This window comes from Etheostoma cragini, chromosome 7 (assembly GCF_013103735.1).
Source record: "Etheostoma cragini isolate CJK2018 chromosome 7, CSU_Ecrag_1.0, whole genome shotgun sequence".
In the NCBI taxonomy this organism is placed as follows: domain Eukaryota; kingdom Metazoa; phylum Chordata; class Actinopteri; order Perciformes; family Percidae; genus Etheostoma; species Etheostoma cragini.
The window spans coordinates 5,178,592-5,197,705 of NC_048413.1; the positions used below are offsets into that span (position 1 = coordinate 5,178,592).

The window sequence follows — 19,114 nt, forward strand, 5'->3', positions numbered from 1 at the left end:
AACCTAGTCTCTCCTCCTCAGCCTGGTCAACCTAGTCCCTGCTCCTCAGCCTGACTCCACCTAGTCTCTCCTCCTCAGCCTGACTCAACCTAGTTTCTTCTCCTCAGTGTGACTTCACCTAGTCTCCTCCTCAGCCTTGTCGATCTAGTCTCTCCTCCTCAGCCTGACTTGACCTAGTCTCTCCTCCTCAGGCTGGTCGACCTAGTCTCTCCTCCTCAGCCTGGTTGACCTAGTCTCTCCTCAGCCTGACTCTACCTAGTATCTCCTCTTCAGCCTGACTCCACCTAGTCTCTCCTTGTCGGCCTGGTTGACCTAGTCTCTCCTCCTCAGCCTGGTCGATCTAGTCTCTCCTCCGCAGCCTGACTTGACCCAGTCGCTCCTCCTCAGCCTGACTCCACCTAGTCGACCTGTCTGTGATGTGGAGTGTATTATCACTTTCTACATTAACTTCTGTAAAGTAGTTTCTAGACGTCATGTAAAACATAAATATTTTAACACACTTTTACACTTAGCGTTTGGACCAGGGATTAATGCATAGAGTATACAGCTTGACAGTAACAGTCAGGCTGGTTTGATTAAAGTCTTCCTCTCCTCTCAGGCACCGGTTAATGGAGACACGGCTCCAGCTGAGGGCCTATCAGAGAATGACAGTGGCGTGGAGCTGATTAATGAGAACAGCCCCCTCACCGCGGCTGAACCGCCCTCCCCCTTCAGCCCCAAGCAGAACGGAGATGCCGCCTCACCTCAAGGTAAATACACACCTCAACAGTGTACTGTATTCAACAAGTATTTAAACATGTCTTTTATGTTGTCTCCGCTCTGCAGCATTTTGTATGTGTTTTATTGCCCCTAATATTCTCTGAGGGTTAATTTCACAGGTCTCATAGTTTCTTGTTCGCTAATTTTAAAGAAAGAACTGATATTAAGTCATCAGACACTTTCCGGGGAAAATGCAATTTAGAACTAAGATTGGGAAAATGGAGATGGCAGTTGGGAACTGAACTTGTGGCGATATTATAGGGTTGACAATTGGTGCTTTCACAAAATATCTTTACAATGAGATTTAAGATAAATAATCTTCAGTAAAGTGGATCAAGTGACTAGGTGGGTAAAGGTAAATAATAGAAAAACTAGAACAGTGGCAAGTTCAGAAAATGACATATCTTTACTGTAATCCAGCTCTAATTATTACATGTCAATAAAACTTCCAGCCCTTTGAAATGTATGTGCTTTGCCAGTAATGTATACATTGTGCTTCAAAATACTAATACTGCAAAATATTAGCAATGAAGAGAACCTGTCTTTACAATAGCAAAGATCTCTTTTCATGGAATTATTAGGAATTTACAGATCTGTAAAATAAATCATTACCACATGATTTGTCACCTTCAGGGGAACAGAGTGTACAATAAACGTATTTTAAATGTGATATTTGTTGTCAAACCCTCATACTTAGTGATTCACTGAGGTGTCAGACTTGTTTATCTGTGTTCTAAGCCCCCAGTGTCTCCTTCCAGACAGCACTGCCTGGAAGGCACTGGGAATAGGAAATGGTTATTGTTAGGATTAGGGGCCTCGAAGTCAACGGTTGCGGCGCTGCCTGGAAGGAGACATTGGGGGCTTAAAACTCCATCGAGCATCAGACTCAGAGTGAAGCAGCCACCTTCAACCTCTTTATTTGTTTTTTTTGTGTTTTTTTATGTTGCCCTCAGTCTGGTCAATCAATTCGATGGAACACAAGAACGTATGGCTTATCTCAATACCAAGAACACAAAGAACAGGATTGTGTTCTTGGGAAGAACGTTCTTGCTAGTTGTACTTGGAAGAATGAACTCAATTGAACTCAAATTGAATTCAGTGATAAATTACATGACGGATATTGTAAAAATGTTATTTTGAGTGCCAAAATGAATGTTGGGATACGGGTGCTGCCAGGTTCATACAAGTTACCAACCAATGCATCATTGGTCAAATGGACCTGGCATGAACATATGAACCTGTGTATTGGGACGGTACATTGGCCACAGAATATGACGTTTCACAGGGACGCGAGGACACAAGTCCAAACAGGAATGCAGATTAAGTAAGGCCCTTAGCCTGGATGTTTCGGATCACTGAGCTGCTGCTTTCTCTGGAATAAACTGATCGCTTTCAGGCTGAAATTTAGCACTCTAACCCCAAATGCATCGTTTCATTTTTTTAGTCCCACATGCTGCATTACTGTCACGTTATCTCTTGGAAATATTGGGTTTCTTTTCACCCATGTGTCAAACCTTCTGTTCATCTCCTGTGGACTCCTCTCAGATGGTAACCAGTGTTCAGGGGGAAGCAGGAAGAGGAGCAGGAAGAGGTCAGAGGAGGAGGAAGCTACCTGGGACTCCTACAGCAAGGTATGAACAAAAACATGCGCTTTATTTTGGGGAAACTGTGTTTATATATCTTTGGAGAAACGTGACATTTAATCCACTGAGTGTGTTTTCCAGGACAAGACTTCGGGAGCGTCTCAGTTGAGTTTGAGACAGACGCCTCGACCCAGGACCATCTTCCAGGCTGGTCTGACGCGGCACACACACAACAAACCTCGCAGGCAGAGCCGCAAACAGGAGCACAGCATGTTACTGGTAGACACATTAGAATCAACAAATTATTCTCTCTTATTTGAGTTTATTCTTATTCTTATTCAGGCCTATTTCTGAGTAGTGTGTGTGTCTGTGTACAGTCTGTCCTGAGATGAAGAGTCGTTCTGCAAAGTTAAAATCAGTATAAAAGAGAGATGATGAGATCTAAAAAACTTTTGCTCTCACACAAATTATCTCTCTCTTTGTCTCTCTCTCTCTCCGCCAGTGCGGTGGTGGTGGTGGTGCTCCTCGGTTGGCCGTGGCTGTGTCCGGCAGGGTCCCCGAGGCCCCCCGTCTGGAGTTGATGGAACAAGACTCCAAGGACTCGGCCCAGAGCATCAGCACCTCGTCTAGCTCCGAGATCCAGCCGGAGTACAATGTAAGACGTGTGAGAGAGATGTGTGTTTGGAGGAGGAAGGAGGGAGGGGAGAGAATCGGGTAACAGGGCTGGAATCTATCCTTAGGGGCAGATGGAAGATCTTCTAAGAAATTATGGTACAAAGAAACAAAAACTGTATGTCTGCAAATGCTGAATGTTTCTTAAAATGCAGATACAGTGTGTAATACATTTTGAATTATTCAAACACAACCTCTTAAAAGTACCAGTAAAATGTGAATTTACCAATATGATAAGATATCTTTTTATTTGGTTGTGTTAACGCAGTCATGCAAACCTGCAAAATATTCTGACAGTAAGTGACAGTTACCCTGTTTTAATGTGTATTATCTTCTATTTGGTGGAGTTCAGCCAGGCCAGAATAATGTTTGGTACAACTCCTAAACCATAAGACAAAGAGGCAAAGAAATGATTTGGTTTGAGGAATTTCATATCAGTATATGCTTGGTTCTATCAGATTTTCAGCTATGTTACATTTTCCTGCACATTTCATCCAATCTACATCACACATAATTGTTTTTTTGCTTGACCATACAGTCATCTTACAGAGCCTACAGAAATCTATCAGAAATCTAAAAGAAAAGAGAGGGAGAGAGAGAGATGTAGGAGAGAACCAGCTGTGTCGAGCATATTTTAAAAGGAGAAGTGGAAGTTTGGCAGCGATAGAAAGCGGAGAAGGGTAACTCCTTTCCCAAACCGCAGAGCCTCCTCCACCTGGCCTTGTGTTGTGCAGATGGCCACACATACACACACACACACGTCTATGTTTGCTCTGTATCAATAGTTGCATTGTAGTGTGTGGGGGTTTGCATGTCCTCCTCCTGCATGTCTCATGTCTGTGTGCATGCCATCTTACAATACACATGCTTTTTTTGTGTATGTTGATGCGTCCCAGTGTGTTTTCACTCGGTCCCGGAAGGACTCAGTGGAGCGTGGTATTCTTTAGAGGAATCAGACTCCATCACAAAAACCTAATGGGTTTCTTCTCTTAAGGCGGACTGAAGGATCGCATAGCCTGGGCTTAACTGGGATTTGTTTAAAGGCATAGAAATCCCACCTGCTCATAAACCAGCAGCACACATGCATTTCAAGACAAATAAAGAAGGCGAGAAATAAAAAGGAAATGGTAGGCGATGGAGTTTTCAGGGACATACGTAAGCTAACAGTAGAATGACAAGACGCACCTGAGCAAATGAGGAAGTCAGACAACAATGGGTTGTCAGACAGGTGTAGACTGATGTCAAACACTCTACAGTTTATGTTTGTGATGCTTTATAGATCGGGACATTTATGCTAAGAACAGAGAAGAAAACATAACGCATGAGGTAACAGCGTTATACATATAATCTACGACACTTTAATGTAGAGATAATCAAATGGACATTAACAGCTGATTACTACTTACCCTGTATGGCTGTTCTCTGATTGCTGCAATTGTTGTTAAACTCTGTAAGATGCAGAAAATGAATGCCAAAGAACTTTCTTTTATTATCTATTTTAGCATTCAGTCCTAATTGAAAAAGAACAAAAATAAATAAATCCAGAAATAAATAATAATTTCACTACTTTCATTGAATGTGGGTGTTTTATTAAATTGTAGCTTTTTTTTTTTTCTTTTTCTTTTTTTTTAAAGGACTACCAAAAAATCAACAAAAATGTTTAAAAAAAACAAAGCATCTTGAAAGGTCCCATGACATGGTGTTTTTTGGATGCTTTTATATAGACCTTAGTGGTCCCCTAATACTGTATTTGAAGTTTCTTTTATATAGACTTAAGTGGTCCCCTAATACTGTATCTGAAGTCTCTTTCCCAAAATTAAGCCTTGGTGCAAAATTACAGCCACTAGAGCCAGTCCCACAATGAGCTTTTCTTAGTATGTGCCATTTCTGAGTCTTTAGCTTTTAAAGAGGGGGGGTGGCAGGGTTGAGGCTGGGGGTGTGGCCTTGACCAACTGCCACTTTGCTCGTTTGAGAGTCATGATGTCTCTCTCTTATGGGTGGGCCAAATTCTCTGGACGGGCAAAGCAGGGAAAGGGGAGGTAATCTTGGGCACCTAGGGCAAGATTCCAGATCGGCCAATCTAAGCTTTCATTTTCTCAAAAGCAGAACAGGATACCCAGGGCTCAGTTTACACCTATCACCATTTCTAGCCACTGGGGGGCCATAGGCAGGCTGGGGGATTGTATATTAATGTTAAAAACCTAATTAAGTGAAATTTTCATGCCATAGGACCTTTAAAAAGGTCAGGAACAGTGACAAAAAACTTGGAGAAAGTGACAAAAGTGTCTTAAAAAAATTACTAATTAATAATAAATCATTTTTAATTTTGATCCAGAAAAACTGAAAAAAAGTTGCACGGTTGACGGGAAGACAACACAAGGGTTAAGATAATTCTTTGGGCATTTTTAAGGCCATTGCTTGTGACAGGACAGCGTAGACATGAAAGAAGAGAGAGGGGGAATGACATGCCGCAACGTGTCGCTGCGTCAGGGACCCAGCCTCTGCACATGGGTGCACGCTCTACCATATTATCCACCCAGGCGCCCTAAACTCAAACTTTGCATGGATACATTGCCGTGATATTTTCCTATGTAAAATAATGCCAAATTGCTGATATCTTGCTAGCTCTGTCATAACACAAAGTTCTTGTCGTAACCCTTGTCTTGTCTTCTCCATCCAGGACAACAAGGGTTTTGGCATCGGCGAGCTGGTGTGGGGGAAAATCAAGGGTTTCTCCTGGTGGCCCGGCATCGTGGTGACGTGGCGCGCCACCGGCAAGCGACAGGCCAGCCACGGCATGAGGTGGTTGCAGTGGTTTGGAGACGGAAAGTTCTCTGAGGTGAGGAAGGAAGAAGCAAAAACAGACAGGTTGAAAGAGGGAGGGATAAGGAAATCAAAAATAGTTGCACATGTCATGCTTTGTTTGATGCCACAGTGTTTTCTCTCTCCAGGTTTCTGCAGACAAACTGGACTCCATCATCGCCTTCCCCAAGTTCTTCAGCCAGGCTTCGTACACCAAGCTGGCGTCGTACCGCAGGGCTATCTTCCAAGCACTGGAGGTAAGCCCGGTGCCGTACGCTTCAAATCGGACACTAAAGTAGCGCAAAGATTCAACTTTAAACACCCTGGCTATTCTCTAGCATTTTATGTAGCTACATTATACCTGGCCCTAACAACATCAAACTCAAACTAATTTAAAACTAAAACTAAACCGTTCTGAAAAACTGAAGCTAAATCCAAACTAGCAAACACAAAACTACTATATAACTAAACTAAAACTAAAGTAGCAAATACACTCTCAAAACTTCTATGTATTTAAACTAATCCTGCGTTTCAGGCAACCCATAACTTACTAATCATTAACTCGTACCAGATCGTTGTACTCTCAGGTATAGTTTTGACGTCACACACATAAACAACGATGGCGCCCCCTGTTGATGCCGTACAGACGCCGTGAGAAGCGATATAAATAGGCAACATAAAGTAATTCCACACATTGTAATCAAAACAATACACATACGATTGTGTACTACTACAGGTTATGTTTATTAATGAAGCCAAAAATATGTAGCAGACTAGAAATCGCTAGTATCAGCTAGCGGTAGTTAACGTCAACGTTAGTTAGCCGCTAGCTAGCGCTAACGATAGCTAGAAGGGCTTGTGGTGACTTTGCCTGGAACGCTACCAAGTCGTGAGTTCTGACTTGAAGTCGTAACTTACTGGCTAAAACCTGTGTCTGGAACGCAGCATAAAACTAAACTATCAAATACTCTGAAAACTAACTATTATATAACTAACTAAAACTAAACTAGCAAACACAGCAATGGAACATATGGCCCATATTCAAGTCTGGCTGAATATGTTCCATATCTGAGGTTTGCTGTAAAAATATGCTGTGTTTAACCTGCCAAGAACACATTTATCTCATTCTGTCAATGAAAGAGTGAATAATGAGAGTAGAGAGAAGATGCAAGTTAGATTCTAAAGCAGATGGACAACACTACAGCTACCTTTGATGTTAGCTAGCGTTAGCTTCTAGTCGGCGCGTAGTAGTAGTACGAAATTGTATGTGTATTGTTTTGATTACAATGTGCAGAGTTCCTTTACATTGCCTATTTATGTATATTTATTTCTATTTCTCACCATTAATCATCGGCGTCTGTACGGCATCAACAGGCGTTGCCATTGTTGTTTATGTGTGTGTGACAACAATGTGGTACGAGTTCACGGGTAGTAAGTTCCAGGTTCTCCTGCCATTCCAGGGCACTTTCCCAGGTAGAAGGTCGTGAAAACATGGGTTAAAGGTTGCCTGGAATGCAGAATAAGTAACTAATGTGAACAAAGTTGTTATAAAATGGTCCGGTATTGAGCTTGAACGCTGTAACAGTCAGCAGCAAAAGATCCAGAATGTAACGCTTTCTATCCACTAAAAGTTGTGTTGTTGCTGCTGACAGACTCAGATTATTATTCTAAATGTCAGACAACATTATGAGATGGATCCCTACAGAGATATACCTTTTAGTTAAAGAGTAAGATCCTTTAGTTTAACATGAAACAGCCCTGAAATCACCACCACCAAACCCACTAAACTCCATGTAAATAATCACAAATTGTCGCTTGAAAATGTATGCATTAGTAATGATAATTGAACAATATAATATAAAATAATATACCACAACAGTACATTCTGCTGCATACTTTTAATGGTTCTGTGCTTTTACATAAGTAACAACTTAAATGCAGGACTTTCACTTGTAATGGTGTATTTTCACTGGTCCGGGATCTGAATACTTCTGTCTCTTTGTCACACATTGTGTCACATCTCTTCATTACAGATGGCCAGTATCCGGGCGGAAAAGAAGTTTACTCCCTGTGAGTCCGACAATCTAGACGAACAGGTCAAGCCCATGCTGGACTGGGCCAATGACGGCTTCCTGCCCAAAGGAGAGGAGGGACTCAAACCTACGCACAGCGCCGGTGAGCAGGGCAGCAGTCTTATAAAACATACGTATTCATGATAATATACAGGACAACACAGATTTCGGTGCCTCATTTCAGTGCCATTTAATTGCCTGCACTGCCCTCTGGTCAGGGCTGGATTAATTATATGGTCAAGTGGGCAGTTGCCCAAGGCCTCTAAGGGGCCTAGGGCCAAACATCTGGTTAGATCACGTTAACCAGTGAAATAAAAAAAACACTGTTATGTTGAGCTGACAGAACATCCCCGCCTTGGTCAGCTTGCATCACTGACGGGCGATGCGATGTGAGCAGACGGGAAAGAGCGATCAGAGCAGAGGAGAGCATTTAGTGGTGAAGATATATATATACATTTGAATGTAGAGTAGGTTAGCTGGATTCTGAAGTTTGAGCACAAATGCTGCAGCGCATCCAGACCAGCGGACGTGTCTGGTCTTGGTTCTCATCTTCTGAGTGGAGTGACGGGGCTTAAGTCCGGAGACTCCAGCATGATCAAGAAGCTTACACTAAGCTACTGTAAACTATTTAGTTTCCTTTTATAAAAACACTCTGAGTGAAATTATTTACCTCTGGTAAACAGTTCGCAGTGTATGGTATATGTCTAGGGCTTTTATTGTGAAAAGTTAAGTTGAGCCATAATGTGACTGTGTCCTATTGGAAAAAGTAGGCCTATTGAACATGCCTATGGGATGCACAATAAGCCATATTGAAAGTTGGTGGATATGTTTAATATCTCCTGAAAGCACTTAGTAACTTAGTGCAAGATAGTTATTATTGAGATGCACTTAATGATGGTGACTTTAACAACATGAGGCACCATCAAACCAGCTCTATATTCTTCTACAGGGATGAGAACATGGATATGAACACAGAACATTTATCACAAAAGTTCAAAAAAATAATTCCAATAAAAAAATATCAGTCCTTTCTTGTAACCTGAAATGTGTGATCAACAGCAGCATCTACATATTACACTTTCTACCATCATGTTAAAAAAAGTTATACAAAATAAATGAAAAATTAACTGAAAATAGACATTTCTGTACCAAATTTTTTTGATTTTGATGTGAAAAGGATTCATCGTTCAGCCCTACCGCTGGTGCTCCCGAACAGATCTTAAAGGCAACAAAAGCATCACTGGTCCTCCTAAACACACCTTAAAGGCAACAGACACATCACTGGTGCACCCGAACACACCTTAAAGGCAACAGAAGCATCACTGGTGCGCCCGAACACACCTTAACTCACTGTAGCTGTTGCTAGTTAAGAGCTGATGCCTGTATCATATATTAGCTATATATTGTTTTTAAAGTATATTATTTTTATTTTTGTCAAGCAATTCTATTATGTCTACACTTATCTTTTCATAGTAATAGTTAATTTATAATTTTATAATTATAAAGCTATAAGCTTTTGCACTGTTCAATTTTTTACTACCACTACTGCACACACTCTATGATAGCACCCTATCATGGTCATTGCATCACATGATCAGTTCATACCAGACCTTTGTAATCACACATTGTTAACTCTATAAATTTCTGTGAGTGATTTTTCATCAGCTGTGAGCTTGGCCATCAGGTGGTATTTCAGACTGGCCGGGCTGATAGCTCAGTTCACAACGACCAGACACACAGATCACTTTGGTCTCGTCAACGGAACATTTGGCAACTTTTAAAAAGGATCCGGTGCTAGATCCGGTGGGTGTTGTAGTTTTTCTAACGTTAGTAGTTGTTGTAACAGCATGTGAAAAAACTACAAAGTTTGCTAGGCCAAAAAGAACGTTAATCTCACGATAGAAAATGTACGCCTCTAAAATGGGTTTGCGTTAACCCCGTTAATAACACGTTTAACCGACAGCACTATCTATCTATCTATCTATCTATCTATCTATCTATCTATCTATCTATCTATCTACACTACACTTGGCAGCAGGAACTTTCGCCTACCATTAGCTAGAAGCTGGCGTAAAAACGGGAGTCAGAGATGTTATGGGACTTAATGGTGCATTCAATTACCCCAAGAGAAACTCAAGCTGTTGTAAAGTTCCCTTCAGCCATCTAGTGGTCTTTTTGTTGTTTAACAGGAGTTGACTGGTGAAAGAAGTTCCTACATTTTAAATTCATGATTTCAATTTAAATCATATGACTGTAGCATTAAAAAGCATTCAGTGATTAATGTCACTGACTGTCGCTTTGTACTCTTATTTTTAGAAGAGTTACATTAGTTCAGGCGCGTTTTAGCACTGTTATTGGAAACATACAAACAATACCCAACTCTAGTCATATGCTGTCCATTCTTAACAAAGTGCCATTCAGCAAGGGTGATGAATAAAGTCTAATAAATGAAGAATACATAATTGATATAATAAAGAATAAAGTCTGTGTTGGTGTTTCCCTGCAGACAGTAACCCTCTGGACCACCAGGTCCTCGATGTTTCCCTGCCAGAGTATTTCCCCAGTGCCAAGCGGCCGAAAGCCAGCGTCTGCAAAAGCAAGGCCGCCCACGAGGAGTCCTACAGCAGAGGTACATATACACATCTCAGAATGCTGCAAAAAATATGGAAATAGGGTCTCTGAGTTTGTTTATCATTTGGTATGTGATCTTTGTGTTGTGTTTTATTCTGTTATAAAATATATGACAGTCGTCTTTCTTTTTTAAGTAGTAAAATGTCATTTTTCATAGTAGTTGTTCTTAAAACGCAGTCATGAAAAGGAACTGTAGTAATAAAGAAATTAAGTTTGGTATTTGTTTTTAGTTATTACGTTTTTTTAATCAATTTTTATTGGTAGTGTGGTTTAGAAAGGGGCATTCCTTTGAGTTTGACTGCATAATGAAAATGTTTGTTTTTTCTGTAGTTTAGATTTTTATTTGCAAATATGACAAGCAATAGCTCACATGACACAGCTAACAGAAGACAAATAAGACGAGAAGGTCAAATAGTGAACTAACATTTTCAATCAAAGCATGAGTTATCCGGGTCACAAGGAATGTGAAAGTCCAGTGCACAGGCTGAGCAGACAAAAAGTGCAGTAGTAGTTAAAACAATCAAACAAAATATCAGTAAAATAAATGAATATGGCGTAAAACATCCAGTTACAATCTTCTCATGAGGTTTCTAGTTAGAAGTCAGATGGAATCCCAAATCCCCAGTGTTACAGGCTCTTTGCTCCTTATCCTGATGTGCTTGTGTTTTAGTACTGTTTAACATTGTTCTTTTCCTCTCAGAACAAATGGTGAATGAAGTTCTGAAGAATAAAAGAAGTATAGAAGGTAAAGACTCTTTCACATTGCGTTTTTCTGTGTGCCTGATAGTGAATAAGGTCAATAGTTTAACTAGGCTGTCAAAATGAAGCAACGAGTTCACGCAAATTCATTTTAGCGTCACTCAGAAGAGGTCAGTATCTGCGCGATGAAGTCGCCATACGCCACAATCTTGTGAACATAATCACACTGAGAAATCCAGAGAGAGTTGTATGGAGCTGATAGACTTAATTAGCTTTGTAGCATATGGTAATGGCTTGAATGTAACGGACGTTCATTAATATCAAAAGGTTATGCAACAAAGCTTTAAGACAATTTCTTCAATTCAGTTTTCTGAATTCCATGTTATGTTTAAATATGCAACAAATAAATTATGTTATGCTTATTTGTAGTGAACTTTTGGTGTGTCAATTTACTTGTCATTCACTTTTTCTACTGTTCATTGATTTTGTGTGTGTGTTTGTGTGTGTCTTGGCAGAGTTCTGTCTCTCTTGTGGAAAAACGAGAACAGCAACCTTCCACCCGCTGTTTGAAGGAGGCCTGTGCCAAACGTGCAAGGTAGAGCAAAAACAAAAAATGAAAGGTGCAAGCAGTGTTGGGCGGGCCCTCAATCCTCTTGCCACCGTGCATTTGCGCGGAACTCAGGCACTGCAAATCATCACTAATGAAAAGGGAACTTCCTGCTGAGCTTACTGATACCTCACACAAGACTCTACGTCATACAGTTCATTAGCTGTGAAAGGGGGGCGTGACCGAATCATACTGGTCGCGGCAAACCTTTACCAATAAAAAAGGATGTCTCTGCTGAGTTCATTGATACCTCACATAAGACTCTCCCTTAACGGGTCACCAGTTATGAAAGGGGGCGTGGCTTATGCATAGGGGGCGAGCCAAACCATCAACAATGAAGAAGGAGATCTGCTGAGTTCATTAACACCTTACACAAGACTTTACCTTAGACCCCTACATTTCAAATGTTTTTAAAGGGGGCGTGGCATGAGTAAGTGGGTGTGGCTAGAGTATAGGGGACGGCTCATGTAAACCACACATTATAAGTTTCATGTAAATCGGATGATGTTTTATATAAGGCTGATTTCCTGTCGTGTGTGTGCGCGCGCGTGTGTGTGTGTGTGTGTTCAGGACGTGTACCTGGAGATGTCCTACATGTACGACGATGACGGTTACCAGTCCTACTGCACCGTCTGCTGTGGAGGTCGAGAGGTTTTGCTCTGCGGCAACGCCAACTGCTGCAGGTCCGACACACGCTTGCACACACGCACACACACACACACACACACACACACACACACACACACACACAAATTTCTCCTCCACTGATGTGATTCTCTGTCCGTTCGCCTCCTCCTCTCATCCCTTCAGGTGTTTCTGCGTGGACTGTCTGGACATCCTGGTCGATCCCGGGGCGTCTAACAACGCTCGCTATCTGGACCCTTGGCGATGCTACATGTGCCAGCCGCTGATGCAGTATGGCGTCCTGAAGCAACGACATGACTGGAGCCTCAAGCTGCAGGAGTTCTTTGCCAACGACAACGGACAGGAGTTTGTGAGTCACTTTGTGTTTTGTACAAGATTTGGCAAAAGTTGAATGATCTGAATAGGAGTATCCTCAAGTATTGCTGTAATGGGGGTGGGTTGCATCAGCAGCATACAGGAAGTCAACTAAATAAAAACAACACCTGAACAACCAAATATTTTTGATAAACCAAAAACAAAAGCAGATTGCTTTTGATGGTTTTATTTAAACTCTTAATCCTTAAATATTTATATTAGGCTATGTGAAATTAAAATAAGAAAACAAAAACAATCATTGAATCACTGCAAGTGATTAGTTTTTCTGGCTATTTTGTGAGAAATGACGAAACTTTTCCTGACGGCTGCATCTCTGGGGGTGTGAAGTTTGGTAAAAAGTCTTTGTTGGGTTTGCAGTTTTACCATCAACGCATCAGCCTCCCTCGCGTGTTCTTCATCTGACAGATTCCTGTATTTATCCTCGTGCTTCGTCGTGTAGTGGTGATTCAAATTATAATCTTTAAACACATTAACCTGTGTACCATAAATTAAGCACACGGCTTTACCTTTAATTTCTGTAAATAAATACTTGGCAGTCCATGTCTTGTTGAAAACACGGCATTCATCATCAACTTTTCTTTTTTTAGCGTGAGCGGACACCTCGGGGTAACGGGGCATCAGTTGTCGCTGTTCACCTTCACTCACAGGTTAAGCACTTTTCAAACCAAAGCAGCTCCGTTGTATTGCACATTGGACATAGATATTTTTGTAATTTATTTTGTAATTTATGATTGGCCTCACGTGGGCCGGACAGGGACGCACAAAGGGCCAGATGTGGCCCGCGGGCCGTAAGATGCTCAGGTCTGCAATAGATGGTCGAGCTGCCCAGATGATGACAACGACCCTCTTAGATGACTGAAACATATTTGTCCTAATTTCGTTGCAACTTGTGCTGTTTATCTTCCAGGACAAACCAAAGATTTACCCAGCAGTTCCTGCAGAGCAGAGACGACCAATCAGAGTCCTCTCCCTGTTTGACGGCATTGCTACTGGTGAGGACTTGTGGATGAAAAGAGACGGACAGGGATTCATGTTTTGTTCCTCCTAAACGCGGCAGGTTGTAATTCAAACTGTGTTTCCAGGCTACCTGGTTCTGAGGGACCTGGGTTTTAAGGTGGACCAGTATGTGGCATCAGAGGTGTGTGAGGACTCCATCTCAGTGGGGGTTGTCAGACATGAAGGAAAGATCCAGTACGTCCATGATGTCAGGAATATTTCTAAGAAAAACGTAAGAGAAAATGTTGTGAGTGTCAGTAGGGATGTGCATCTCTCCCTTATAAGACGATAAGGTTTAGAGACAATACATTTTGGACTAGTGCAATATCCGAATCGTAGGAGGGTGCAATATTTGTTAAAGGCAAAATATGTGTCAAAGCATTCTTGTTGTGATGGTGCAGAGATATCCCGGTCTACAGATCCTTTCCTACAGACAACGGAAATGATCTTTGTTTGGTACAGATCCTAGCAAAAAAGTCACACTACAATCAATTCAATTTGATAAGATTTAATATTAATCAATGAAAATGAGAATAATAATACAAACATATTCATTCCCTTCAATATTGTGAATCATATTGCAATATCAGCCCAAATAATCGCAATTGGATATTTTCCTTATATTGCGCAGTCCTAATCATGTTGTTTTTATGGTTTATAGCTGACTTGACCAGCTGACTTCTCTATTGGCTTTAGAAACAGGAGACGTCTCTGACTTCCTAAAACCAGTTTCTGGGGACTCCACCAGCTGAGTTCTCTATTGGCAGTAGAAACAAGAGACATATCTTACATCCTAAACCAGCCTCTGGAGACTCTAACAGTTGACGTCTCTATTTACTGCTGGACAGGAGACGTCTCTTACCTCCTAAAACCAGTCTCTGGAGACTCCACCTGCTGACTTCTCTATTGGCTGTTGGACAGGAGACATCTCTTACGTTCTAAAACCAGCCTCTGGAGCCTCCACCAGCTGACATCTCTATTGGCTGTAGAAACAAGAGACGTCTCTTACGTCCTAAAACTAGCCTCTGGAGACTCCACCAGCTGACTTTTCTATTGGCTGTAGAAACAAGAGACGTCTCTTACGTCCTAAAACCAGCCTCTGGAGCCTCCACCAGCTGACTTCTCTATTGGCTGTAGAAACAGGAGATGTCTCTTACGTCCTAAAACTAGCCTCTGGAGACTCCACCAGCTGACTTCTCTATTGGCTGTTGGACAGGAGTCGTTTCTTACGTCCTAAAACCAGCCTCTGGAGACTCCACCAGCTGACTTCTCTATTGGCTGTAGAAACAAGAGACGTCTCTTATGTCCTAAAACCAGCCTCTGGAGCCTCCACCAGCTGACTTCTCTATTGGCTGTAGAAACAGGAGACGTCTCTTACGTCCTAAAACTAGCCTCTGGAGACTCCACCAGCTGACTTCTCTATTGGCTGTTGGACAGGAGTCGTTTCTTACGTCCTAAAATCAGCCTCTGGAGACTCCACTAGCTGAGTGGCAGCGACGCCATTAGCTGGTTTGAGTGGAGCTGAGACGGACAAGTTAAGACCTCTGCAACTTTTCCCTGCAACGTTCTGAAACGGTTTGGTCTCTTTGCAAATCTTTGGTTGGAACTGGACTTTGGAGAGAGTAACTCAAACATAGGTCCACCTTACATTGCCATTTGACAATTCCGATAAAAACTCATAAACATTGTGAGCACATTTACACTGTTGTGAGCCTTAGCACGCGGCTAGCCAACTTTTATGCCAATATGCTATAGTCTAACTGAACATCTTAGAACGTATAAATTCCAATATAAACTAAACACTCAAATACATATACGTATATGTATATTCATAGCAGTCTACTAACATGTTTATGAACACACACGTGGGTTGTTGTTAATACAATTCACAATATCCACAATAAGTTCCTCTCACTGCTAACTAGTAAGAACAAAACTTAGCAGTCTGCAAACCCTAACAAATTTGTTGAATCAAAATAATTCTAATAAAGGAAGTATTGTAGTAATGTTGTGTAGCATTATAATACACGCATACACATACACACCAACCGAACACACCAAACGGGCTGGCAGCTGCAGTGGCGTGCTTCAGTTCAGAGGACATAGAGCTTCAACCTCCGTAAATCCCCTCAAACACCCTTTCACTTGTTAGTCGTGTTTGTGTGTGTGTGTGTGTGTGTGTGTGTGTGTGTGTGTGTGTGTCTGCGTGTGTGTGTGTGTGTGTGTGCGTGTCTGTGTGTGTGTGTCTGTGTGTGTGTGTCTGTGTGTGCTCCTTAATGCTTATTTCTTTCTTTTTCTCCATCTCATTCATTCCCCTCCTCCCTCAATGTCCCCCTCTAAAAGGACTCTTGTGTTTCGGGGGAAGGAGGCGTTTGTGTGTTAGAGGACAACGGCTGAGCCAAGTTTAGATGGCGGGATAAATTAGCAGTCTTGTGCCTGTTACTGATTAAATAAATAAATTACATCAGGAGCCAAGGTGATTCATTATTTGTCACTCAACAGAAACTAAATCAGCCTGTATTTGGATTATTGAAAAATTGGATGGAAAAACACATAGTCTGGGCATTTTTTTATAGTTTCAGACATTTTATGGACCATACAAATGATTGATTAGTCTTTAAAATAATCAACTGATTGATTAATGAAAATATTTGTAAAAAAAAATAAGATTTACGATAGAACATGTCTTGGTTTTGTGTGTGTACAGTTGTGCAGGAAATCACATTCCAGGGGATGCAAAAGTACAAAAATATGTCCAACAGGGGCAATAGCAAGGATGCAAACATAGAAAGTTGAATCAACTACGTATAAGATGATAATTGGTACATTAATCTAAGTTTTGTAAGTACAGTTGCAGAGGAGACTTTTGTTCCAGTGTGGTTTTGTTGTCCCTCCCTCAGTATAACACTTGGTGGTGCTGTTCTCTCTTTCAGCTTCTTGATTGGGGTCCATTTGACCTGGTGATAGGAGGAAGTCCCTGCAATGACCTGTCAATCGTCAATCCTGCCAGAAAAGGGCTCTATGGTAGGTAGCTGCCAGAGGAAGTCATGTCAGAGGCTGTGTTTGACATTCTAAGCTAGAGGTCCACAGATGAATTATGAGCTATATCATTACACTCCTTTTTACATCCAATCTTACAAGCTGTTTTCAACTGGCATTAACATTTGATCACAAGTGGACAGCTGTAGCAGCGTGTGTTTTCACCTGTCTGCAGAATGTGCCTTCAGATGCGTCCTGAGTGATCAGATCTCACTTCCCTGCTCTATAATATACACATACATTATTTCTGTTTGCACTCTCACATATCTTTTTATTTTATTTAACCTTTATTTAACCAGGAAGTCCCTTGAGATTGAAATCTCTTTTTCGAGGGAGACCTTGCCAAGACCAGCTACAGTTACAATAAAAACAGAAATCCAACATAAACAAAATCACACATAGAGGAAAGGAACAGGTCACATGTGACAGTTGCAATTTTGAATTACATGGCATTTTAACATGGTTTTAAATTCATTGAATGGGACTAGATCATTTAGATGGAGCAAGTTTGGCAAGTTATTCCAAAACCATGGAGCGAAGTAAGAGGAGGCTTTTTTTTTTTTATAAATACACATAAATCATACATCCATAGGAATGTGAGATGACTTAAAAAAGTGTTGCCCACAGTCATGTGTCTGACTGGCGGCGTGTCCTATGCCAGAGTACGTAGTACGTTTGTAGCTTCTAACTGAATCTCTTTTTATCACATCTACTTTATTTTATGTTTCACGTTTGCTTGTAGGAGTCGTGCTATGTTACTGCTGATGAAGACCCAACATGTTTTAATTTTTCCGCTTCATAATAAAAGCATTTTAATACAAAATATTTTGAGGATTTTATAGCGAATGAAAGCGTGTTCACAGTGTAGCTCTGGCAACGCGATACTAATAATTAACAAAAGGAGATGACATAAGAGCAGGGGTATGTGTAGTAATATTTCATATCGGGAATTCAGGGATGTTACTAAAAATAACGTTACTGTATTCTCAAAAGCAGCACAGTAACATAAAGGCCAACACATCACTAACTGTATATGATAATAACATCCAAAACACACTATTTACTTTGCGTGGTTTCTGTGACATGAGAAATACTTGGAACAATTGCGTAGTTCCGGTTGAGTAGGCGGTCCCTAATGTGGTCCTGGACACATTCCCATTCTTACTGCTATTATGCTGCGTTCCAGGGAACCCATAACCCGTGTTTTCACAACCTTCTACCTGTGACAGTCCACTGGCACGGCAGTCAAACCCATAATTTACTACTCGTGAACTCTTACCAGATCGTTGTACTCCCAGTTACAGTTTCGATGTCACACACACATAAACAACAATGGCGACCTCTGTTGACGCTGTAAAGACACTATGAAAAATAGTATAAATAGGCAACGTAAAGTAATTCCACACATTGTAATCAAAACAATACACATGGGATTGTGTACTACTACAGATTATGTTATAATATATAATATATATAAAAAGAAGTCCAAAATATGTCGCCGACTACAAATATCAGCTAGCGGTAGCTAACGCTAACACTAGCTAGAAGTGTTTGTGGAGACTTTGCCTGGAACGCTACCAAGTTGTGACTTGAAGGGTTAATTTATGGGCTAAAAATTGTGTCTGGAACGCAGTATTATGGCGGTTTTCCACTGCGTGGTATCTACCCGACTCGCCTCTACTCGCTTTTTTTGGTTTTCCATTACGAAAAAAAGTCCCTGGGACCTGCTACCAGGTACTTTTTTTGGTACTACCTCAGTCGAGGTTCCAAGCGAGCCGAGGCGAGCCCAAAAGGTGACGTGGAAACCTGCAGACTGCTGGTTGGTCGGAGAGAATCGTCACTTATGACTGCATTTTTAGCAAAAAGAGTGTGGAGTGTGTTTCCAGAACAAACGGGACATTTAAAACAAATCTAGCCGGACACCGACAGATTATCCACTTTCTGCACTATTCTCACTTTTCAACTGTTCGGGCTACTAGCGGCTTCATGTCGTTTCCAATATTGCACACTGTTACTTTAAAAAACAAGACAATATATATATATATATATATATATATATATATATATATATATATATATAACAAAAGTTTTTATTTAGCTTTTTAAGTAGCGCATCAAACTCTCCCGGACATCCCGGTCTTCTTCCTCTGCACCCGGTGACGGTGTCCCCCCGGCTCTGCTGGCCCAGATGCATCCCAGTCGTTGTCATAAGTCTCTCCATGACTCTCATAAAG

At 41.2% G+C, this 19,114-nt stretch overlaps 1 protein-coding gene and 1 long non-coding RNA gene across 2 annotated transcripts in view; one reads left to right on the forward strand and one right to left on the reverse strand.

Moving 5' to 3' along the window:
• The window catches only part of LOC117947608, a 14,341-nt gene extending 7,572 nt beyond the window's left edge, over window positions 1-6,769 (reverse strand). Inside the window, exon 1 of the long non-coding RNA XR_004657272.1 lies at window positions 6,385-6,769. This is a non-coding gene — a long non-coding RNA (uncharacterized LOC117947608). The remainder of the gene's footprint in view (window positions 1-6,384) is intronic.
• Window positions 1-19,114, forward strand: part of dnmt3bb.1 (DNA (cytosine-5-)-methyltransferase 3 beta, duplicate b.1) — a 53,495-nt gene that overhangs the window by 29,173 nt on the left and 5,208 nt on the right. Inside the window, exons 3-17 of the mRNA XM_034876663.1 lie at window positions 599-749; window positions 2,305-2,390; window positions 2,484-2,621; window positions 2,845-2,997; window positions 5,695-5,853; window positions 5,966-6,073; window positions 7,850-7,991; window positions 10,395-10,517; window positions 11,220-11,264; window positions 11,734-11,813; window positions 12,396-12,508; window positions 12,636-12,819; window positions 13,753-13,837; window positions 13,928-14,073; window positions 16,775-16,865. Coding sequence (XP_034732554.1) covers window positions 599-749; window positions 2,305-2,390; window positions 2,484-2,621; window positions 2,845-2,997; window positions 5,695-5,853; window positions 5,966-6,073; window positions 7,850-7,991; window positions 10,395-10,517; window positions 11,220-11,264; window positions 11,734-11,813; window positions 12,396-12,508; window positions 12,636-12,819; window positions 13,753-13,837; window positions 13,928-14,073; window positions 16,775-16,865 — 1,804 coding nt within the window. The remainder of the gene's footprint in view (window positions 1-598; window positions 750-2,304; window positions 2,391-2,483; window positions 2,622-2,844; window positions 2,998-5,694; window positions 5,854-5,965; window positions 6,074-7,849; window positions 7,992-10,394; window positions 10,518-11,219; window positions 11,265-11,733; window positions 11,814-12,395; window positions 12,509-12,635; window positions 12,820-13,752; window positions 13,838-13,927; window positions 14,074-16,774; window positions 16,866-19,114) is intronic.